The sequence below is a fragment of the Pelmatolapia mariae genome, linkage group LG10_11 (genome assembly GCF_036321145.2).
Source record: "Pelmatolapia mariae isolate MD_Pm_ZW linkage group LG10_11, Pm_UMD_F_2, whole genome shotgun sequence".
Taxonomy (NCBI): domain Eukaryota; kingdom Metazoa; phylum Chordata; class Actinopteri; order Cichliformes; family Cichlidae; genus Pelmatolapia; species Pelmatolapia mariae.
In genome coordinates this window covers 46,035,391-46,060,578 of record NC_086236.1, presented here as the reverse complement: position 1 = coordinate 46,060,578, position 25,188 = coordinate 46,035,391, and the positions used below count along the sequence as shown (strand labels likewise).

At 38.7% G+C, this 25,188-nt stretch overlaps 1 protein-coding gene across 1 annotated transcript; it reads left to right on the top strand.

Moving 5' to 3' along the window:
* Positions 1–17,265: 17,265 nt before the first annotated feature.
* On the top strand, positions 17,266–24,868 carry irx4a (iroquois homeobox 4a). The gene is made up of 5 exons (XM_063486437.1): positions 17,266–17,617; positions 18,524–18,775; positions 19,663–19,769; positions 21,548–21,858; positions 22,680–24,868. The coding sequence occupies exons 1-5, from the start codon at positions 17,573–17,575 to the stop codon at positions 23,384–23,386; spliced, it is 1,422 nt and encodes a 473-aa protein (XP_063342507.1). The 5' UTR covers positions 17,266–17,572; the 3' UTR covers positions 23,387–24,868.
* The last annotated feature ends 320 nt before the right edge of the window (positions 24,869–25,188 follow it).

Here is a 25,188-nt window from a genome sequence, read left to right as displayed (position 1 = left end):
CAGTCACCAGGTGTGACTGATGCAATCGGGGCCTGCTTGGACAAATTCAGCGTTGTTCACCAACGTTCCTGCATGTCAATCACGTTATAGATCTCCAGGATATAACTCATCACAAGGACCAAAACATGAATAATGAAGCTAGTTTATGAATTCATGTATATTATTACTTTATTATTACTATTCTTTTCCTGTAGGCTTATTCCCTCTTTGGTTTATTTTTCAAATTTTTTAGAAAAAGGTACACAAAAATGCTGTTTGTCACTGGACATATGACAGCTTCAGCAACTGATGCTTTTGTCTTATTGTAGGAATTCAGTTTATTTCTTAATGACTGCAACAACCCTTTGGGTGCAAAACAGTCTTACTGGCAGACTTTGCTAAACGTACTTATTATTATAGGAAAGACTCAGTAAAATGAATTTAAAATACTTTCACCACTAAAATAATGACAAAAAATATGTTGCGCTCACCTTAGTTCCACTAATGCATTTATTTAACATCAGAACAGATTCATTTCATTTCAACTTCATCCCATTGAACAATGGGAACAAAAGATAAACTTTCTAGGATGTTTGAACAGGGGTGGTCTCTGTAGAGAGGTAACTGTGCTGTTCTCCACTGTACTGTGACAATTACAATGAATCAAAGCTGCTGTGTGGGGGCCTTTAAACTTCTCCCTCCTTGGTTCCAACACCTGTCCTTGGGGCACCAAGATTTATGTCTCTGTCCTGCCAATGCACTGCTGTAGTCTCGGCTTTCTCCTGCTGTGTGTGCTTTTGTTTATGAGAGTAAATGTATATGAGTGTGTGAAAACTTGTAATCTTACTCATGGACATGTCTTGGGAGAGTTAAACTTCTGAATTGGCTAAACAGTGAACTATGCACTTTAACTAACAACGCATAACACCTCTCTGTTGGGACACTTCTCTCCCTGAGCAGAAAAACACAAAAATGACCACCCCATTAATTGGTTTTCTAGGGTTTGACCAGAAATAGTGACCACAGAAAGCAAATTCAAACAAGAAGAGAAAGAAGTGTAAAAGCATCAAAGTCATGGCATTCAGTCAGGGCAAACATGGCAGGCAGTGCTTGCACTGTGAAATCTAAAAATAGATTTCAGCAAAGTGAAAGTGACCTCTCCTTTTACATCTTAAACAGTGGTCTGTCCTTTGAAGGATCTTAGATTGCTCTTTTGGATTCATCCAAAAAATTATTGCAATCTTAACATCGCAGGTAGTTTTGTCTCTGCATGCAGATTTCTGTTTTACTTCAGCAGAATCTATCATTACTTTTGTTTTTATGGGTGTGTTCATTCTTCATTAACAAAGCTTGGACCTGGGCAATCTGTGAGGCCAGCAGGCTTCTGACGGAGAGATTTTTTAAGACTCCTTTTGCATGTCAGCAAGGAAAGCTGATTAACATACATGTATGACAAATAACATGCTTGACCAATTCTGTTAAGTTTAAACGTTAACAATTAACTTTCATATTTTTTATGTTCATTAAAAGCTCTTTTTTTAGAGATAGTACAGCAACACTACCCACTACAGAACATAATGCCTTACTGTAAATTTTACACAATATAAACTATTTAAACTGGACTCAGATTTAAACATCTGCAGCATTTACACTGATCCAAATAATCCTTAGGGGGTATTTTTTGGCAAAATAAAAGCTTTGATTTTTGAAATTTTAAGTAAAATGTGCAAAGTTTACACAGTTTGTGTGTGGTGAGGTATTTTTATAGTGGTATTGCTACTTTTAATTAAAGAAAGGTTATGAAATATATTTTACCACTTATCATTGTCAGAGTAGAAAGGTGAAGACATCCATGAAGAGTGCAGCAAGATACATGAGGCTGTCAGCATATATGAAAGAAAAGTGTTAAACAGTGAAGGAAGACTTGTTCTCTATAAAAGTCACTCCACTACATCAAAAACAGAAAAGCAGCATGTGAAGTACCAATAATAGCTTCGGTCCAAAGTTTACATTTTTTATTGCACTTGTAGCACTTAAGAACCTTGTATGTTATTACTTCCATCATAGCTATGAAATGTGTTAAATGCCAGCAATAACACAAAGAAGAGAAAAGGGCCCACATCAGTTGTTCCAGATATTTTTGACACGGCCCCTTTAACATGTAGATCATGGTTTATGAAACGTCGAGGCCACGATATACCTGCTGCTTGGTCTGCGGCTTTCGTCAGATGCGAGGACACCAGCATTATTTTTTGTAGCCTTTTCCCTTGTTGTGGGGTTTCAAAAATGGTGGTTTTGATTTTCGTGAAAGAGACGTTCTCTTGACTCATTAAGTGACGTCACTGACCAGCCAATTGGTGGCATGCAGTCTGACGATGTCACATTTCAGTACTTGCTCGGATCGCTTGGAACTCAGGCCAAGCAGGTTCTGTTTTAGTACCTGGTACCAGGTACTATGACCTCATGGAAAGCTCTGAAAATTATGGCAAACTAATGGCAAACTGTGAACAGGGACTTCAAGGTCTAATTCATTTTAGACTAAGTAACTGATAGTTTTATTTTATTTTTACAGCACAGACCTTAATAAACAAACTTGAAATGGTGATATGCAATATCATATTTAATAGGTAATATGTCATGGGGATACTTTGATGTAAAGCCTTACTAATGTTCTGTATTGCACAGAAATGTTAATGTCTAAATTTAAATTGAGTTAGTAAACAAAAATGGTGCTCTGAACTCTGAACCTATTGTAAGTGATGGGTGTTAGAATATTGCGGCCCTTCTCTTTTAAGAGTCTGTGCTCAGACATCGCTATCATCCTGTTGAGCAGAATGGGCACCACTATAGTGCTTTCTCCAATGCCAGCAATAATTTGAGTCATCTTCTCTCTAAGGTTATGTGACATTCTCCTGATGCCGATAATATGTCGTCCTCATAAATATGATGGGCTCTTAAAGAACTCCCAGGACACTGCTTAAATCCATTTTAAATATGCATAGTGTTAGCCATCTCTCTGACTATTTTGAGAAAGTGAGACATAGAGATAGACATGTCGCTTTCTATAACATTACTCGATTATTTAAGCCTGCACACGGTTGTCTGATGGACTTCAACTGTAATTCAAAAACGCAGGATATCTAATAAACATTAAAAAATCCAATCAATAAAATTAAAACACTTGGTTAATCCATTGATTAAAAAAAGGTTATTTTTTTCTTTATTAAATAAGGTGCCTGAACCTCACAAAAAAGAAAAAAACACACTGCTCATCAAAGCAGAAGGAAGCCACTTATAGATCCCTTGCTATCGAGGAATAAAGTTCAGAGTGAAAATATCGAGCTTTAAACGGTAGCTTTTAAAAGGTAAATGGAGTCAAAATGCTTCAACCAATAAATTTGCCCCCAGAGACAAGAGGGAATGAGTAGCAGGCAGAATAATACATGTGGGCGAGGGGGTAATGAATTGGAAGGGATGCAGAAAATGTGCAGTGCTGTGCATGGCCCTTTGAAATGGATGGGGAGTTCACAGAAAATACTGCTCAGTTACCCTCTGAAACATCTTCGTCCACAAGAAATGAGTATCCTCCAGCTAATTTAAATGGTATGACTCTCTATTCACTGGATAGGAATGGATATGTACATCGGTTTGCACCATTATACAGAAAGAGCATATTGTTGGCTACACATTGGAAGCTTCCTGTGGCTCTCAGAGATTTCTTATTTGAACACAATGATGGGATTTTTAAAACTGTTATCTTTTCAGCCAAGAGTAAGCATTGCAGTTGGGGCTGACTTTGAGAACACATGTTAGAGGTTTGTTTGTCAGCCAGCCTACTTGAGCTGGAGTGAAGTGCTGTTACATTTTCGTTTATCCTGTCATTTTAGCAAGAAGTTTGCATGCTCTGCTTAGTTTAATATACACATGTATGTCATCTTTGTGATTTTTGTAGCAACTTTTTTGTTTATGACAAAAGCATCACACTCTACTTGAAAACATGTGAGCTAGAAGGCAGTGCACACATGAGGAGCTTCAATGCTTTTAGGTCTGTGTTCAGTGAAATGGTAGCAGTTGTTAAACTGCAAATGTTTTATGCTTTTTCTAATTTACACTTGTTTTACTTGTTTTTTACTTGTTTATACATGCTGGCATGGATCATTGAGCATTCCGGGACTGTATTCCTAAAGATCATTCAGGTGGCTTTTGTACCTTTTTAATTTCCTTATAGAGTGACTTTTTCCTGTACATGCATTCATAGTGAACACAGTACAACGAAATGGAATGTGGTATTTTGTATAATCCAGTAATGTTTTCCTCATAGAACAGCTTTGACAGTCTCTTGTAGTTGTTGGTATTTTCTCCTGGGGCCTCTGAACTTCTCTGTCAGTCAACTGATGAAATATTTAGCATTACAATACCTGCCTGTTAAAAAAATGAGTGTGTCACTGGCTTGGGCCCATTGTTGTGTCCAGCGTTGTTATTGTGTGTTTTTTACAACTGTTTACAATTCTTTTTTTTCTTTTTCTTTCTTTCTTTCTTTTTCATTTCGAATTATTAAAAGTTTAACAAAACAAACACAGGAAATGGAAAATATAAAAGAATTCCAACAAAATGATCAGCAAAGTAAAAACAAAAGACGTTCGAAAGCAGGAAGAAGCAGTAGCATATCCTGTCCTGCCCCTAAGTTTACCTACAATGTTCATTTAACCACTGGGTTGTTGTGTTTTAAAAAGGAAATAAAGAGAATAAGAAGCATGGGGTACACAGGATCAAATACAAAATGTATAAAATTCCTGCTCTAAACCTCAGATATGTAAAGGTTGTGGTTGTCATTACAATTTTACGACAAAAAAAAATCTGTGTTTACTGTATAGATTTCCTGCGCACAACACAATCCAAAAGTAACTTTGGGAATTAAACTCGGCTCTTATTTCTTTCTTTTTTTCTTTGGAGTGTTGAAAAATAGATGGAATTGGGGACAGAGCAAGGTGTTGTATTCAATAAATGGGCTTTCATGTGATAAATTGAACGTTATTCATATATGAGTGCACACTGTTTTTTGGTTATTCTAGAGAGAAGTTGCTTCTTGCTACCCAGGGACCCTTTCCCTTTTAACTGAGAAGCGATTCAGGAGCGGTTTAGGAGTATGTGTGTGTGTGTGTCTGTTTGTGTGTGTGCGTAGGAGTGGTGGGGTCTGGGTGATGGTGGGGCAATCTCTACAGACTTTGATACAATTACTGTGCCTTCCCCTCTCCTTCCGCACCACTTCTGGCCACGCTCTCGGTGCGCTCTGGGAATAGAAAGGCCTAGCTATCTGGCAGAAGATTTGGTCAGTCAGGCATCAAATGCAGGGCCCTCTTCTCACACTCTGTGCTGGGGTGGGCACGCTGGGGGACCTGCATTGTGCATTTTCACACACTTCTCTCAGAGGGGCAGCAGGAATCCTTAGCCTTCAGAAGGAAAAGTGGGCAAAGAGAGAGAGAGCGAGAGAAAAAGAGAGAGAGTCAGAAAAACAGCAGAGGAAGAGTGATGGGGAGAATGAGGGAAATAGATGGAGCAAGAGTGAGAAATATCGAGGGAGAGAGATGGAGAGGAGGTAGTAAAACAGGTCCAGAGGCTAGACAAAAAAGCATCAAGGCTTCAGGTGACATCGAAGAGACAAACAACAGCTCATCAGATAAAAGAATGATTCTTTCTGCGATTTTTTTGTTTTTGTTTTTTTTGTCTGTCTGCTGTGCCCCAACCCCACCACCACATCTCTCCAAAAGGTAGAAATGGTTTTACTTGGGGGGTTTTGAGTGCTGACCCTTTGTGGGTGTGTGACAGCAATGGCCATAGGCTATAGGGCTCAGGGTCAGGGTGAAAGCAGGGAATGTATTTCTATTCATGGTTTCAGAGCACTAGACTTGTTCAAAGACTAATGTCACACAAGAATTATTTTTTTTTTTGTTCAGGAAAAGTAAAAGTACCCCCCGCCGCCTTCACCCACACACACACACACACACACACACACTATCACCCAGCAAGAACACTTTCTTATTTTCCTCAGCTATCTCCATACAAAAAGTGACTTTTTTGAGGGGGGGGGATCAGCTCAAATAAATTTGAGACACAGGCCAAAGGGCAACACGTATTATTTGTCTGTGGGCACTGGGGCAAAAAGAACAGAGGAAGCAATAGTGGAGCTGTGTCACATGAACATGCAAATATCCAGATTTCCACATTGCTACTCTAGAAATCCTTTGACTGGCAGGACAAAGATTCCCTGTGCACCTCTTTTTAAGTGGCTGTCTATCTATAGAATAAAACAATGCAATACCAGAGTTAAGTTGTCTCGTTGCTTGGCAGGACTGAATGCAGAATGTTCTCTTTTATCATTTTGGCAAAAAACATATGTTGAGAGCATTGTATATCCTAATGAAGCAAGTTAAAGATAAGAAATAATGGTCTGCCTTTTCTAACTTGCTGTGAATGTGTATGTGTTTAAATGACTATGGAGTTGAGCAGTATTGTGGAGATAGGTCTAGCAGTGTCAGACAAGAAGGTGGTCTGTGTCTCTGTACAGGTAGACGTGGGTGAATTAATTAATTCAACAGAGATATACTCGACTGTTTTTACTGAATAAAGCATTGTAACCTTAATTGTAGGTTGCCATTGTTAAAGTAAAAACTGCTCCTAAGGAGATTTGAAGAACTTTGTCTACAGGTTGTCTTTTGCTTCTATAGTAACACTGAAAAATATAGGGGTCAGTTTATTTACATTTGTTCCTCCTTTTTTTTTAGAATACATCTGCTTTTATAGCAAAACATGCTTTGAATTTGAATACTTGATTTCAAATTCCGTTAATCAGTCTCATTTTAAACTGTTAATCACTCAAACACCACAGTGCAGCTTGCACATAGTTAAAATTGCTCTATGCTTTAATTCCTCACTTTTTATGATTATCACACAGTATAGAAATTGTAGCATACAGTTTGGCATTTCATGTCCCGGTTGAAGGGACATCACTCATCTCCAAAAAGTTGCTCTTGTATCAACATAATTAAATACAACCTCGATATCATTTATAGTGGGTAAATATCCGCTACTAACATGCACATATTTAAAAGGACTATAAAGTTAAACAAAATATCCCTCTTCTAGAGGCGGCTAGTGTATGAATATTATTATTGTTGTGCATCTCTGTGAAAAAGGGAGAGAGACTTCCTAGCCTTCTTTATTGCGGTGTTAAGGCCCAGGTAATGCCTCAGAATAATGCATGATAAGGCAAACATAGGCACTCCTTTCAAAATATTCAAATGTGATCGGCGGAGTGGAAAATAAAGCAACGTGGATGGGTGGAATGACTTCCCTCTTCTCTATAGTCCATCATAATATTCATATCGCCACTCATTTTCTCCTTTACTTTGTTTTTCAAAGTGACCCTAACACTGGAGGAACAAACAATAGGGTGTTTCAGGGGGTTAATTAAGTTATATGAAGCACAGGTTTACCCCACCCCCTCCAAGTCTAAATGTGTGGACACACAGGAAGCAAAGCAAAGTTTAGGCTTCATTTATTGGCATTAATTTGACTGATGGACTGTAAAGGATGTGTTAGTTGATAGCTAATGCCCAGTGAATCAAATGTATAGACATTATCTGTAAATCTATGTAGACACAACTGTACTATACTTTTCTAGGCCCAAGATCAAGGGATTCTCCTTAAATAAAATTAGGTGTTTAACCTATAAGACCAGAATTTTCTTGTTTGGTGATACGGTGTAAACACAGATTTTGACTACATGGCTTCTTAGAAACTTAAATATTACAATATTTAAAAATTAAACTACAGCACTCTATATGTCAAACAGAGGAAGCTATCAGTCGAGAGTATTGTTTTTTTAGTATATAAACAAATCTAAAGTCACCTGATATTGATTTAACTTCGTCATTCCTTAATGTACCTATATTTTATCAAAGCTATAAGAAAATATCATATGTGAATTATCTTTGCAGTTTCCTTGTTGTTTGCCAAGATTAAAACAGCAGCTTGCTTATATGTCAAAAACATTTCAGAAAAAGCGAATAAAATCCTGAATCATAAAGAGCAAAGTACACTTTATGTGGCCCAATTTTTGGACCATAACTAAGGCAACAGAAAAAAAGCCTGCTTGGAGAGAACAGTCCATTTGGTGAGTAAGACCTTAATGCAGCGATTAAAGCCATGGAATACTGCAGAAGTGCCTGGTTGAAAAACCATGTCATGCCCAAAACTGCCACAGTTACTCCTGCATTACCTGCCTGTTTTCTATGCAGAACTGCAAAAATGAGAGGCTCAAAAAGCTGCTGCATGTTAAATAGGTATTAAAATTGTATAGTTTTAATATGTCCAGGTAGAGGAAAATATTCAAATGCATCCACTTCTCTTGTTCTGGTTTTGAGTGATTGAAAGAACTTGTGATTGGGTTTCCACGTTGTGCTCCCGTCTGCACATGCCAGCCCTTATCTGCCTTGATATTAACATGGCTCTTTCATTAGAAACCCAGCCCATTTTCTGGTTTATGGGTAAAATAAGATGCAGAATGAGACAATAAAGTGCATTTGTGTTTTAGTGGATGCATAATGAATAAATAATTGTAAGTGCCTGCATAGGCTGCATTGTCTTCAAGAACATAATCACTTCCTACAACACATTCTCTGCCCCTTAACACAGCTACACTCAGTGTACTAGTTCTATTATGTAGGTGAATATTGAAAGAGGATCATGACTTTATAATACCCATGCACATCACAAGTAGAAACAAATGGAAAATGGTGGAAGAAAATGGAAAAGGGCAGTTTCTGGTAACTATTGCTCAGGTTATTTCTAGACAGAGAGAATGGGAGAAAGCGAAACCCCAGACAGAGGAATTATTTCTTTAAAACTACATCAGAGCTTATACATGTCTAAACAGATGTACTGACATTACTTCCATTACTCTTAAGACTATTTCAACATTGTGCAAACTCTCCAGAGTACTTGTCAGTAAGACCAATTCCATCAGATAGTCTTGTACATAAAATCATATATATATATATATATATATATATATATATATATATATATATATATATATATCACAACACAGCATGAAGTTGAGCATAAGATTAGTACGTATATATATACAATTGCAAATTTCAAGTGGTGAAAATATATTCAATAACTGGTGGCTGCACATGGCTGCAGATGGGTTGGCTGTACTATTGGTGGTCGCAGGTGTTGGAGTAGTCAAGGAAGTCAGTTTTCTGGTCTAAGGTCTGCCATGACAAAGAAATCTGCCACCTGGCCCCTTGTGTGCATAATGCTATGATCAGCATGATTCCAATGTATGACATGATGGTCTGCTGTTAGTGACACAGATATACACACACAAGCACGCACACACACACACGAATACACACACAGATTGATTGACAAGCATCACTGTTTTGCTGGCTAGGCTGGTTGTATTTTCCTTCCTCAGAAGGGCAGACAAAGAAAGCTTTACCATTATTAGATGTGGTGCAGTGAAAAAGTATTTTCCCCTTCCTGATTTTTTTTAAAATTATTTTTCACATTTAAATGTTTCAGATTATCAAATACATTTTAATATTAGACAACCCGAGAAAATATAAACTGTACCTGTCTGACAAAGTGAAGCAGGCTAAAAGATGTTAAGAAGCAACACATCATTCCACAATCGAAAGAAAATCAAGAAAAAAATCACTGACATTTATCAGTCTGGAAAAGGTTACAGAGGTCACACCAGCAAACTACAGTTAGAGCCTTTATCCACAAATGGATAAATCTGGGAATGGTGGTGAGCCTTCCCAGGCTGACTTACCAAAATTACTCCAAGAACACATTGACAACTCATCCAAATTGCCACAAAAGAATGCAGAACATCGAAAGAACTGCAGGCCTCACTTGTCTCTGTTAAGATCAGAGTTCATAATTCAACAATAAGAAAGAGGATGTGCAAAAATTTCTTCTTGGAGAGTTCCAAGGAGAAAACCACTGCTGACCAAAAAGAAACCAATGGCTCAGCTCACATTTGTCAAAAGACATATTAATGATCGCCAAAACATTTGCAAAAATATTCTCTGAATTGACAAAATGTTAATTTTTTTGGAAGATCTGAGTCCTGTTATCTAGAGAAAAAAAACTAACATAACATTTCATACAAATCAACAGTCAAATACGGTGGTGGCCATGTGATGATCTGGGGCTGCTTTGCTGCTTCAGGACTTGAATGACTTGCTGTAACTGATGGAACCATAAATTCTGCTCTATACCAGAAAATCCTGAAGGAGAATCCCAGCTGTTAGTTCGTGCCCTGAAGTTCAAAAGCACTTGGGTCATGCAGCAGGTAAATGATGTGAAACACACCAGCTAGTCCACCTCTGAATCTCTCTAAAAAATAATAATAATAACAAATAAATAATAATAATAACAACCTTAAACAGAATGTTCATGCTGGAAAACCCTCCAAAGTGGCTGAATTAAAACAATTCTGTAAAGAACAGTGCGCCAAAATTCTTCTATATTGATATCAAATACTTATTGCCAGTTATCGCAAACACTGGATTGCAGTTTTTCCTGCCAAGGGTGGCACAACCAGTTATTAGGTTTAGTGGGGGGACATTTTTTTTCACACAGGGCCAGGCAAGTTTGGATATCTTTTTTTCCTTAATAAATGAAGTCATCATTTAAAAACTACATTTTGTATTTACTCGAGTTGTCACGGTCTAATATTAAAATTTGCTTGATGATTTAAAACACGTGTGAAAAAATATGCAAAAACCTAAGATATCAAGAAGGGAGCAAATAGTTTTTCACTGAACAGTAAATGCAGATAGTGTATCTGGTACATATAGATTTGCCCTACCAAATAGATTAATTTTTAAACGTAATAGAGTTAAAGTCAAAACCATATGCTTATATAATAAGCATCCAAAGAATTTTAAAAATTTTACAATAAACTACAAACTTTTGTTTTGGTGGATTAGGTCTCAGGGTAAAGTAAATTGTGTTTGTTGCTCCTATACTGCATACCGTAATGCATTTTTATTTGCTACAGAAAATAAAATATGAGAGTAGATTTAACTTACGAAAAATGGGGAATTACATGTGTTCAATAAAGAGATTCATGCTACGTTCTTTTTTTCTTTTTTTTTATAGAATCAGAAGTAACCATATTTGAAGGTGTGGTTTCTGTGCTAAGTTAGAGCTAACACTAGCGAGCTTAATAATTAAGCAGCATCCATAAACTATATACTTGGGATGGGAATCTATTACTCCAATTCCTTGGAATTGTTAGTCTGCTTCAGTATCAACCCTGCTTATGGCACTGTCGCAGTTGTGTCCGAGCAGGAAAATACTGGTGCAGTCTACAGCATGAATATCAACATTACTTTAATCAATTGATTAATTAAGTATCGTACTGCATTACTTTTAAGAAAAGTGTTCCACATAATATGTGTAATAATTGCTTTTTGTTCAATGACCTCATCACTAATCACAAAAAAGAGGGAAATACCTCCACTATGCACAAACATTTGACCACACAGCATGTAATGCAACGGTTGTCACTCTTAAAGCAGAGTCGATGAAAACCCAATGAGAATCGATAAGAGAACTGATAGGGAATCAAATCGATAAGTGATAGTAGTACTGGAATAAGAATAGCCTAATTCTTATAAGTACCGTATATGTTACATGGACCCAACAATCTGATAACTACCACTACAGCAAATGAAATAGAATTTCACTAAAAATTGAGTCCTTGGTCATTTTGTGAGTAAATGGAACAGGAAGCCACATTGTTTTGTTTAAATATTTTCTTTTCAAATATTTGCATTAAAAATAATTAAAAAGACACCAGTGTGCTGTAGTCAGTTATTAGGGCACTGAAAGTGCCTAAAGTTTTCATCTAATTTAAATTTACAAGTTTAATAAAAGAAAATTACTTACTGTATACTCTTCCTCCATTCACCCCAACCGGTCACAGCAGATGGCCACTCTTCCCTGAGCCTGGTTGTGCTGGAGGTTTCGTACAGTTAAAAGGGAGTTCTTCCTTCCCACTTTTGCCAAAGCGCTTCCTCATATGATTGTTGGTTTTTTCTCTGTATGTATTATTGTAGGTTCTACCATCCAATATAAAGCGTCTTGAGGCGACTGTTGTTGTGAGTTGGCGCTATATAAATAAAATTGAATTGAATTGTATAGACACCGAGATGATCTTGTGGAGACAGCCTCTATTGTCTGTTCATGGAACTGCAAGTTCAAGGTACATTAACTTTTTATCCCTGCAGTTTTCCACTAGATTGTATCATGTTATATCAAGATTACTGTAGCAGTTGCCTCCACTGAGTAGCCACTTAAGCACAATAAATGTTTTCAGTGGTAGAGTAAATGACTAGTAATGAAATATCTAAAGAATAATTAAATAAGCATAAATATAGAATGAGGTCCGATGTTGTAGAAATGATCTCAAACAATTTTGTCTTTTTGAGGGGGGGGTTCCAGTACAGGGATAACAAAACAGCTGCCTGTTTTACAGGAGATTTGATTGTGTTCCCTCATATCCTTGTCTACGTAATGGGCATACATACAAAGTCTGTCCAAGAACACAACCTGTGAACACAGGACCAACACCAGGATTTACAAGACACATTGGGTTCTCATTTTGGGAACCTGGGAGTCTACATATAGTACTTCCGTGTTTCAGTGCCTGGCCAGTTGCTAAGGGAACACCTGCAGATAGCTAGTTAACTAAGTGCAGTGAAGATGCTGCCGTAGTGGTGATCAATTATGAATGACCTGAGAGAACTTTGACATGTTAAACCTCTTAGAGAGGCTGAAGAAGACTAACACCCGGAGAGATGGGAGCTAGAGGAAGACTGAGAAATAGAGGGTCGGGTACATTCATCTCAAGCATATTATCATGTTACTTTTATAAAGTGGAAGCTCCATTTCACTGGATTTTACCATCATTGCTTTGCACCCTGCTTGGTGCTAATTCTGCATAATTTGCATAATTCATCAGAGTCCATCTTCATAATATGCATAATGCAGTAAATAGCATAAAATCTTTCCCACTACATCCTGAGCGACTAAAGTGTTGCTTCATGGAGTTGTGCAACATTAACAGAAATTACAGTTCACAATCTGTTCTTTCAGCTTTGTAATGCTTTTGATTACAGCCCATAAATTACATCTCACAAATATTGCCTTTTGTCTAACATTGTAGCCAGCTGTAAATACCCCAAAAAACGGGGACAAATGATTGCTTTAATTAACAGCTTGTACAGTCCAGAAATTACACCGTTATAAGGCAGCATCGTCTCATATTTTTAATGAAATTTGGTCAAAACATTTTAATTAATAAAAAGCATGCTACACTATTCTTTATACTATAATTCATTAAGTAAACATCTGTAGACTTTTTTTCAGAGCATACATTTTGACTTATCACAGTAGGGAAAACACAATGAATTCCACTTATGGGACACTTAATGGAACTGAGCCCTCATTACCTTTCCCCTCTGACAAGCAAAAATGTCTGCAGTAAAAGAAAATGTTTAGTATTTTGTTTCTTATGAACAAAAATAATAAAGCAGGAAATCACAAAAGAAAGGAAGAAAGAAAGGAAATCGTTATACAAATGGCTGTTTACCAGCTTATTCTCTATCTTGTCTCTTATAGACTTGCCCCATTACAGGTATCCATTACTAGTTGACTGATATTTTTAGAATTAACTGGAAAAACGGTACTTTGAAGGAATCAACTTCAAAAACCACTCCAGTTTGAAAAGACTTATAATGCTGGTCGCAGTGTACAAACCACCAAGACATTGCTAGCAACAACAAAGAATTCCTATTTTTTACACCAAGTTCTTGAAGAAGCCAAGCTTTCTGCTCCACTTATATAAAAAATAGATAAACTTAGGCTTTAGAACCCAATGATAACTGAGGAAAAACAGTTAATTTACTTTAAAAGAGAAATAAGCTATACTTTGAGAAGATCACTAGAGATCAATGTTCCAGCGGGACACCAAGACTAGACAGTAGCTATACTGATGTTGTGCTGGATAAGCATTCCATTTGATTGCTAGTGTGTAAGAATGCTTAGACATATTTCCACGACTACAGAAGGAGAAACATGGACACTATTGGAAAGCCTGGGAGCTGCTCGGGGCTTCATGTCATAGAGAGAGTTTGTCTGTGCAGCTGTCTTCAACTATTGAGGTCACTGTTGGTTTTCTACACTGCTGACTGAAAAAACAGTTATTGAGACAGTCGACCAGAAGACATCAGAGCACTGGAGCATTGTCCACATAAGGTGAAACAGAATGTGACAAAAGGCACTCTATACTGCAACAAAAAAGACCAATACCTTTAAAAGAAATAACATGTCATTATGGATAACATTCCGTTTCATTCATAGCTCCAGAAGAGAAGAGAAGTGAAGAGAAGAGAAGAGAAGAGAAGAGAAGAGAAGAGAAGAGAAGAGAAGAGAAGAGACATAAAGACGATCCACTGAGTTTGTTCACCTGATCTTAACCCACGTCTGGGAGTTTGAACATGGCAGAGGTTAACATCAGAACTATCACTGAACCACACTTGATTCAGACAAGTTTCCTGTCTCAGTTCTAAGTCAGCTCTCATATTGTGAGCAGAATGCACACATTTTGCCTCTGCTGCTTCAGTCTGGGAGTATAAACTGCTCACACAAAGTTAAAAAAAATTCTTATCTGAAAAAAATCAACATGAAAAAATGAATTACAAGTAAATTACATTGTGCAGGGTTTTTTTTCCAGCTCTTACAGATCCAGACCATGTAGATTTAAATATGGAACAACTACTTTCCTTTTTTTTTTAAATTTCCTCATGATCTCAAACCAGAAGAATGACAGATGGTTTTAACAAACCCACAACATAGTTCGCTTAGTAAACTCAGCTCCCACTCCCCTTTCCTGTGTATTTCTTTCACACGTAAACAGTCCCACACATATATCTCCCGCACACTCTCCTCCTCCTCTTGGCTCATTAATCAACAGCAGATTATCAGGAAAGTGACACTTTGTATTATGAGTTCCGTTGGAAAGTCAATGCAAGTTATCAGGCTCAATTCAAAGTGCAACTAAAGATTATTCAAATTGCAGTAATTTAGGCTGATCCGATGTGGCAAACTTGAATATGTAACTGAATGAACACAATTTCAAGCTCTCTGTGGGTATTCTTATGCAGAGTAATTTGCAATATAGTGATGTATAGTCTAATTTGAGTGAGGGGGTTGATTTATGTTGCTCTGTGAACATGATGGATGCTCCTACACCAGGTCTCTACTGAACACAGCTATCTATCCTAATCTGTACAGTAAAGCCACCTTCAAGTGGCTCATTAATCTAGATCATTAGTAACTGATATATTTTTTCTGATTATCGTGTTTATCCTCAGTAAAAAAGGAAGGAACCACACAAGTGCAACCAGACCATAAGCATTACTCCTTTGCCCTAAAATGGAACAACATCTTCCCCCTGCTTGCGCCACTTTAACCACAGAGCATCTCTGCTTCCTCACATCTGGAAGGAAGGGGGAAAAGAATCTCCTCTTTTAATCTTTAAACGCTAAACAAGCATGAACCTCCTTCATTTTCCGTCTAAAAGGCATACACTAATGCGCCTAAATATTTTATCACGGGCGCCTGATAACACTGGGTAACGCAGTGGATAATAAAAAGGTATACACCCAGGGGGAGGAGGTGTGAGCCGTAGCCTATAGTTCAGTGGATGTGTCTCTAAGATTTTTTCACCCTCTCCTTACCTCTGTACACCAACATGTGTAGAGGTGTATGCAAATAGAAACAGACAAAGCTGGACGCCCAGGTTAGTCTATAATGCGTGCGCGTGTGTATTTGTGTTTACCCCAATCCAAAATGAACGTGTCATCACTTTCTCTTTCGTTTCGTCCGGTGTGTGATGTTGAAGATAAATTGGGTTCCGCCCTGCCTTTATGCACTACGTCGCACATAAACTCCAATAAAGGAAAAAAGTCTAAATTAATAAGACAAAACGGAGCAGTAGGCCCTCCGTGTGTGTTCGTGTGTGTGAGAGCTGTGAGTGAGTGTATGCTTGAGCGGTTCAGACGGGTTGTTAATGTTGAGGTGGCATTAGAGTTAATGCAAATTAAAAAGGGCTGGCTGATCCCTTTTGACCCCCCCGTTCACTGTGTTAATGCGGCCATTTGCTTGGAGGTACTAACCCCCTATAATTCAATTTGTCAAAATGAATGAGAGAACAGACATCTTATAAAGCCCACCCTCCCACAGAAACCCCAACTTCTTCACAAAAATTATTTAAAAAGAAAAAAAGACCAACACGAGGCAAAAGTTACTTAACCGAAGCACAAACGTCTTCGTCCTCAGAGCTCTTTATTACTTCTTTCATCTGTAAATGAAAGCAAGCAATTATTGCAAGGTGCCGGAATCATATTATTATGTTGGCCCGGGTCCCCTAGATAGTCATCAATCACTCTCAATCGACCTGTCACCGGCAGGCAGAGATCCAGCTGGAGAGGAGAGAGGAACGAGGAGGGAGGGAGGAGAAGGAGGAGGAGTACATCATCATTAATTTGAGGAGTGACCCCTGGGGCTATCCACATGTCTCAACCCGGGATTCTCCAAGCAGGGCAACGCGCACCGGCACGGTGGGGAGACAGTTTTGGGGGGTTTTACAGCAGTTTGATGAGTCTTCCTAACAAATACACAAGTGATAGATAGATAGATAGATATTGCACCGAATGTTAGTATTACAAAATACATTTACTTTGTTAATTAATTAGTTTCATCTTTGACTGCTATCTTTAGTATGAAAATATTCTTCACAAATTAATTTGAAACCAATTAGCTCCCAATGTCATTAGAAGTTGTTCGGAGGAATGATAGGAATGTGCTTCATTAGGCCTAATTCATTTAAGCGGATACAGACGTGTGCATATTTAAACCATTGATTGGCCTAATTGATTGATTGCTCATGCAAATTAATCTCCAGGACATATTCGTGTTCATAAAGGTACTCCGTGCCTTTTACTCTATTAAACATTTCCTCTTTCGATCGTGCTTTCAGTTTTTTTTTCTCGTCATCCTGAGAAAGAAAATGCATATTAAAGTTACAGTCTGGTCATTTTTAGAGTGGGAAACTTCTGACGTCACAGTCACCGGCGTTTAAAACAACCTGCCTCTGCTGCTGACGTCTTTTATACTACTTTTTATAGGCAAAAATATGTATCTGACAACAAAGTGATTATTCTTGGCAAAGAAGCTGGTGTTGCCCTAATGCGTTTATTTATTGTTAGTGGAGTTTTAAAAAAGGAAAAGGAGAGGTTTGATTAGGTGGTTTAGTTAATGCAGTTTAAAGTCGTTTGAGTGGGGGCTTTTTACAAATTAAACATGCTACTCTGCTTCGCCCTATAAGCATCCTAGGAGCCTGTGCTTACCAATCAATTGGTACAGTCAAACAGAGCCGCAGCCTGCGTTAGAGTGGAGACCTTCAGTCTCGCTTTATTTCTGGATATTGGGGGACTTCTCTACCATGTCATATCCACAATTTGGATATCCCTATTCGTCTGCTCCACAAGTAAGTTCGTGTAACTACGTTTGTTTATAGGATGTTGCGGTATTCATGTCGCAACGGGTGATTGTCTCATCGATTTAAGCTTCATCCCTTTACGCACTTTAGCCAAGATTCCGGGAGACTTTTAATGTCTTTTCGGGCATCGGAAAGGTATTGCATTGCAGCCAGTGGTACCTGTGTAGCTAAAGCGAGAAAGAAAAGGGGTGAAAAGAAGGTAACCAGAAACCATCGAGACCCCCGACCTCCTGTTCACTGATTTCTGTAAGATAATAGCCGCTCTGTAATGTTAACCATATGTTTATCTGCTCTGGAACACACATGGCAACTTGTTCGGCACACGCCATGTGTGTTTTGCGCTATAACACAGCAGCTGTTTTATTTTGGCTGTGAGCCATAAAAAATCGTTTGGGCATTACTTTGGGTATTACCGAGCAATCTCCGGGAAAAGCATGTATCTGTTTGAAAGGCATGGATTTTGATTTTGAATCAAGCCTGTTAGACGGCACATTTTGGACAGTTTTACGCGCATATTATCACGCGAACAGAGTTGTGTCGTTCGACTTTAGATCTGGTCTGATCTATTTTAGTCGCGAATAGATCTGCCATTTTAAATGGGCAATCCACGAAAAAGGGGCAGACAATGTAGATCATTTCAAAAGAAGTAAACTGTATATTTTATAAACAAACTTTTTTTATAACCAAGTTTAATTTCGCGATCTGTGAAAGTGAAACGTGTAGAACTTATTTCATTGAGACAATTTTCAGTTTAAAAAGAAAATACAAGTTTTAAACTAACTTCGCCACCTGTCATTCTGTTTCAGTGCAACATTAAATTAAGCAGCCTATGTTCTAATTTTAAAAAAAAGAAAGAAAAAACAGCCGATGAATTTTCTCTTCATCTCCACCCAGTTCCTGATGACAACTAACTCTCTGACCACTTGCTGCGAGTCCACCGGCAGATCCATAGCCGACTCCGGAGTAGCGGCTTCCGGACAGACACCTGTCTACTGTCCCGTGTATGAGAGTCGGCTGCTGGCCACGGCGAGACACGAGCTGAGCTCAGCCGCTGCGCTGGGAGTGTACGGGAGCCCTTACACCAGTGGTCAAGGCTATGGGAATTACGTTACATATGGCACGGACGCATCCGCTTTCTACTCACTGGTAAGCCCTTCATCTGATTCCTCTTGGCATTGATTTATGGACCTGCAAGGTTCAGAAGCTGAAGCAGGCACACCTCTCTTCTCCCTCTCATTTTTAATGTTCTACGTAGCAAAACATTAGCCTTTAAATGCAGAAGATGCATTCTTATATTTAAGACAAATGTTTCAAGGAAATTAAAAATTCACTCCAAAGAATAACGCACTTCGTATCAGCTTGTTTTGAGGCAGGTTAATTTTAAACGTATGTGATTTCCGTCGTTTTCAGTCTGTTTCATCTCTGCAAAAGTGAATTTGAAGACTCAGCCTGATAAAATTGTCAGAACATGAGTGCAAATAACTTCTCAGAGTTTATTTAATTTATTTATTAATTTTTTTATTTTAATTGAATGATTCTAAAAGGAAGACATGCTCATATAAAGTATAGTATTGCTTGTTTCATTTTGGTTTCATATAAAATTCCATGTAGTGGAATCACTGTTGGCAGTAAAGGGGTGGTTGGAATCTTCTTAGAGATTATTTTACCTACAACTGTGAATTCTAATTATTTGTTTTGTCTGATTTGTTTTTAAAAATAATCAGAGTTCCAACTTTTCAGTCTTTAAAAAAAAGTTTTGTCCCTGCAGTTGGTATAAAATCATATTTATATGTACACAAAATATGAGATGGATTTTTTTCTTCACTTTTAGCAGAACATTATTGTTGTATTATTGGGTTTTTGTTTTTGTGATAGTTTGGATTTCTTTGGGAATCATTATCCTTGTTGATGGCAACCTAAAAGTACAACCAATGCGCATCTCTTCTTGTCAAGTTGATTGTTTAAAATGCTGAAATACCTTCCCCTTTTTGTGTGTCACTCCTCTAAAAACTTGTCTTGCTGTATGATTGCAGGGTACATTTGATACTAAAGATGCCACAGCTTCTGCGCATGCGGGAATAACCCAGGCAACAGCTTACTACCCCTATGATCCTACCTTGGGGCAGTATCAGTATGACAGGTAGGTTTCTGTGACAGCTGATTTTTCTTTTTTAACATGTTAAGAAAGCTCATTATCAGTTCAAACAACAGACCACTTGAGGTAGACTCAATATCCTGCTTGAGTATAATGTGGTACAGGCAGAAAAACAGAGGGAAGTCAGTTGCATCAGAAATGATTTTGAACTATGCGCTTTAAGTCTGCTATCCCAAAAAAGTGGAAACTTATCCCAGCTTTCTTAAGCAACAAACACAAGATGTAACTAAAATGAAAGTGAGAGGTAAATATTGAGCTGTAGTTTAGGGTCAGTTTCCCGGCATTAAATCAATCATTCCCAAGGGGTCAAGGCCATTCTCATCACGTCAAGCAACACTGGGTGATCACCTTCATCTCATGACACATTTCTTTTCTGATGGGGTGAATTGCCTCAGAGGACCCATGCCCCTTTCATCAAAACATAAGGCCTGTACACTGTTGTGAAGAGCATGCCTGCCATATTGAAAGGTCTTCCCAATAATCAGCTGACATCCGCAATAAGTCTGTGATGTGGTGAAAAGGTAGCGTGTGAATGTGATTCATACGTGACTGTGCATTTACCTTAGAACAGAACCTAACAGCGGTATCAGAACTGCATTGTGATACCACATGCTTGTTTTTATTATTATTGCACATTAGTTGATCACACTGGATATTGTATTGGCGGTACTAGATGTCTCATGCAGACTTCGAGCTTTTCAACATGTAGCCCAAAACTTAAGCGACAACTGCTTTTACCAATCACTTTTAATACCGCTTAAAGGGCAAAAGATGTCATCAAGAATGCTCAAAAGTGCACACACTGCAAAAAGCTAAATAACCTGTGTCACCCAGATGAGCAAGCAGGCCAACAGCAGCACCATACTGTCTGCACTCATCTTTTACCTGAGGGCTCATCATTACACTCAATAAAGCAATTTTACAGTCTATTTTATCTGAGAGGGAACAACACAGGCTAAGGAAAGGTGCAGCACTTGTCTCCTTTTGATTCCCTTTTCAGTGCATGACCTGCTCTAAGCTATACGGAGCAATAAAGGCCTCATAAAAGCCTCCCAAGAGGACTTTTACAGCTCACTGCGGACTGAAAATCAACAGCATGCATTTTAAATGTAGGCTTATGGTTGATATTTGTGGGAGAGGTGAGGGTAGGGAAAGAGCTGTAGCCTGCGCTAAGAATGGTTTTAATAGGTGGCACAACAAAAATGACCAGAAAAAAAGAATGTTTACCATAATTTACACTCTTCATCTTTACTGATAAGGTGAGATCTTATATTTTTCTAAATGACAGTAATAGCATATTAACTTTGTGAGAGCTTTGCATTACCTGAGGGGGTTTTAGGGACGTTGTCAGAGTCTCTGTTGCTTTTGATGCCTTCAGTCTTATAAAGCATTTTCTGTGGACTTCACACAACTTTGCAGCTTTCTAAGAAATATTAGCAGGTACAGTATTTAACCTTTGACAGGGTAATGATCTTCTGCTTGCATGCCCTTCGCTACACCTTCGGAATTATATCTCTTAAGTGAAACATGCTTCTGATATTAAGTTTTAAATTTTATTTGCGCTGACGAAGGCAGGAGTGTGACTCCAAGGCTTATAAAACATGATACGCATCAGCTCAGAAAAATTCCAAGAAGCAGATGGCTCTGTCATGGCTGTAAGGAGAGGAACTGCCAGGACAGTGCTTTAAAAATTGTCAAGCAACAAGCGTTACATACTATATTTACTCTCATTAGTATTTTGCTTGCCTTCTTCTCATTAACAGATATGGCTCCATGGATGGGGGAACAAGGCGAAAGAATGCTACACGAGAGACGACCAGCACACTGAAGGCCTGGCTACAGGAGCACAGGAAGAACCCATATCCGACAAAAGGAGAGAAGATCATGCTGGCCATTATCACTAAAATGACCCTGACGCAGGTCTCCACCTGGTTCGCAAATGCTAGAAGGAGGCTCAAGAAGGAGAACAAGATGACATGGCCGCCGAGAAACAAGGGCTCAGAGGAGAAAAGATATGACGATGATGAGGATGGATCTCAAGAGGAGCAGATAAAAAGCGAGAACAATGACGATGGTTAGTGTCAGAGTGCTTTGCAAGGATAAAGTAAAGCTGTGAAACTCCAAAGCTGAACTCTTTCTAAGGGAAGTTTTTGACTTTTTTTATAGTTCACAATAACAAAGATGAGATTTATGTTTTTTATTTAGTTTTTTATAAAGACTAAATAAATAATTTCCTCCTTTACAGCTATAGACAGACACTTAATAAATAGACTTTTCCTTAAATTACAAATTGTAGCATACAGCAGCATTTTGAATTCCATACCAGACTGTACAGATAGTCCTATAAAACCTGACCACACTCATATTTTAGTTTACTCTGACATCTCTTACAAAGAAATATATTTTTAATAGAAGGGTTTTGTACTGTAATTATAGATAGACACTACATCCTGATAATAAATAATTTGTTTGACTGAAATGTTTACCAATGATCTGTGCCACATTATAGGCTTAATCACGTTTACTATATGACATGTGAAACCTGTCAGCAGCAACATTATTTTTGAACTATGCTGCACAGGCCTGCCATCAGACTGGGCCAACACTAAGAACTTACTAATGGAGGAACATGAGACAGGCCTCAGTCAGAGTTAAAAAGAGTCAGATATATAAATAAGTTAAGACTCCTGGAGTTTTGATATCATATTAAGCAGTTAATTGTGATAGAGTTGAATATATTGAAATTAAAACTCTATTTTTTAAGCCCCTTGGGAACCTTTATTTATAATTTGCAGGTGTGAAACATTAATTTACACCTTTGATTGGAAGCCTATTTTCTGTCCTGCTGTATGACACTGACACGCCCCTCGTTTCTTTTCTGTTCTTGTTCTCCAGAGACCAGAAGCCGGCCCGACAAGGACCTCCAGTTGAGCGACTTGGACGATTTCGACACGCTGGAGTCTGAAAGCTCTGAGTGTGACCTGAAGCACCGATATCACATGAACACACACATGACCACAACAACAACCGACTGCCCAGGCGAACACCTCCTCAAGGACGCGTCTCTGAAACTCTCCATCCCCGTTTCTCTCGGAGAGGAGCAGGACTTGAGCAAGAGTTGTCTCAAAACGAATCAAAACGACGGCTTCCAGTCGGACAGCAGACAGCAGGAAAAGGCGTGCTATAATCAGCAGCAAGGGCACCAGATATTAGACGGCAAACCTCGGATCTGGTCTTTGGCGCAGACCGCGACGTCTCTGAACCAAACTGAGTACCCATCCTGTATGCTGAGGTGCCAGCCCCCGCCCTCCTCCCTCACTCCGTCCCCAGCCGCTACCTCACCCGTGACCGGCCTGGACAGGCAGGACTCGCCGGTCACAACCCTGAGAAACTGGGTGGACGGGGTTTTCCACGACCCCTTGTTCAGGCACAGCACTTTGAGCCAAGCCCTGACCAACACCACCGTCTCTTGGACCACGAACACCAAAGGCACAATTCTGGAGGCTGAGAGAAGCACGTCGGCCTTGCAGCAGCATCAAAACTCCTCCAAAGACAGTGCCATGAGTTTTCCAAAAACTATCAATAAACTTTTCTGCTCCTAACAAAACCAAATGATCCTTTATTGCAAAGAGAGTGGAAGACTTTTTGTGACTAAAACTCGGATGGAAGAAAAAAGAAAAGAAAAGAGAGAGAGAACTATTGCGTGTCTATGATTCCCTTGTTATGTTTTATTCTTTATTAAAACAGTTGTAGCCATAAACTGTTACACTCGAGTTACAGAAGGGAAACATTTCGATTCAACGCACGCACAAAAATGTATAACAAAGTTTACATCTTGGGAAAAAAAACAACAACAAAAAAAAATGTAGGCCTAAGCTTTTTCCTTTTAATTTTTTTCTTTAATATATGCGCATGCTAATGTAATTGAATATTATTTAGGTCTCAGCAGCTGAGTATCACCAATAAAAAAAATAAGTCTCACTAATGCACTGCTCTCCTTGGGAGTGGATGAGAGCGTTTCAACTTTGTTCACTGAAAAATAAAAACAGTCGGTTTCTGAAGAGCGCTTGTGATGTCGGGTTAATGGTAAGAGTTGCTGTCTATGGTGCTGAACCAGGCCGTTCCCCCTTCTGCTCTACTTTTGCGTTTGCTTTTATCTAAAACAATGACTTCACCCTTCCCCCGCAATATGGGGCCTGCTGCAAGGCTGAGGGGAGAAAACATTTTTAAAAGCATCCTGCAGTTTAAAACAGCACTCCCATCACTCCTAAACCATAAAATACTCTCACGATTTAACATCTCGCACCCTCTTTTTTCTTCAGAAAACACTCACTCTTGTGCAATGACGGGAAGAAAATGAGGCAGCTCATCCCCACAAGACAGAACAATATCAGTATCTAAGATCTGCCTCATTAATTCCCTCTAAACAGGCTGTAATTGGGATGTTCACAGTCATATCTCATGTCGGGCTATTGATTTCCCCTCTCTGCTCTCTGATAATATTATCGAAATATCTCAACATCTTCCATGATGCGGCTGTCAGAAGGGTAAGTTATTCGCCATACGTCCGTTAATGGGTTCAAAACGGAGGCCCCGTGAAATAATTTTGAAGTGAGGAGTTTTCGCTTTGACACTAACCCCTCAATTTTCCTGGAGACGGGGGTGGGGGGTCCGGCAGAAAAACAGCGCGGATGCTGATTCCTCCGCTGAAAAGTGAAAGGGCTTTTACGAAAGAGGCACTCACGTCGTCTGGAAGTGAAAAGGGCAAAGGAACTCGAATTAGTTGTTGTAGATAAAAGGGCAAAAAGAAAGGAGTCAAGGGTACTTGACAGTAATGGCGAAAGAGGAGCTCTCCGGGGACTCTGTCCTGTGAGGAGGGAGTGGGGTGTGGTGGTGGTGTGGAGGGGCTTCGGTGATGAATTTTAATGGGAAAAGCACCAACGATCGAGATCACCCCCGCCCTCCCCGCGCCCCTTTAAAAGAAAGTGCAACGGTGGACAAAAGAAATTTTCTATATAACGCTTGTATTTTTTATTTATTTATTTATTTATTTTCTTTCTTTCTTGGGCCGAAAAAAAACCTTGCCTGCAGCATTTCGAGTAGCAACGTTGACATAACCTCAGAATAAAAATCAAGGAAAGGCATACATGTTGTGAGGGTGCTTATTTTTTACTTGGGAGGGAGGGGAGAAAAAAATGCTTTCCTATTTTACTTGACGTACACCTGTTTAACCTACATACAAAATGGTGCATTTAAAATTTCATGGCCTCTGATAGAAAATTAGCGCATAGTTAAAATCCCCGAAGATCAGATAGCCCCGACATTTAATTAATTTACCATGAAGACAGATTTTATTAGACCTCTGAACCAACTGGCTTTTTATTTGACAGAAAGAGACATGAAG

Excerpts from the sequence above, each read along its gene's own strand:
- irx4a (XM_063486437.1), top strand. The coding sequence starts at position 17,573 with ATGTCATATCCACAATTTGGATATCCCTATTCGTCTGCTCCACAA. Across the intron at positions 19,770-21,547 it reads GGGCAGTATCAGTATGACAG|ATATGGCTCCATGGATGGGG; the intron begins GTAGGTTTCTGT and ends TCTCATTAACAG. Across the intron at positions 21,859-22,679 it reads AAGCGAGAACAATGACGATG|AGACCAGAAGCCGGCCCGAC; the intron begins GTTAGTGTCAGA and ends CTTGTTCTCCAG.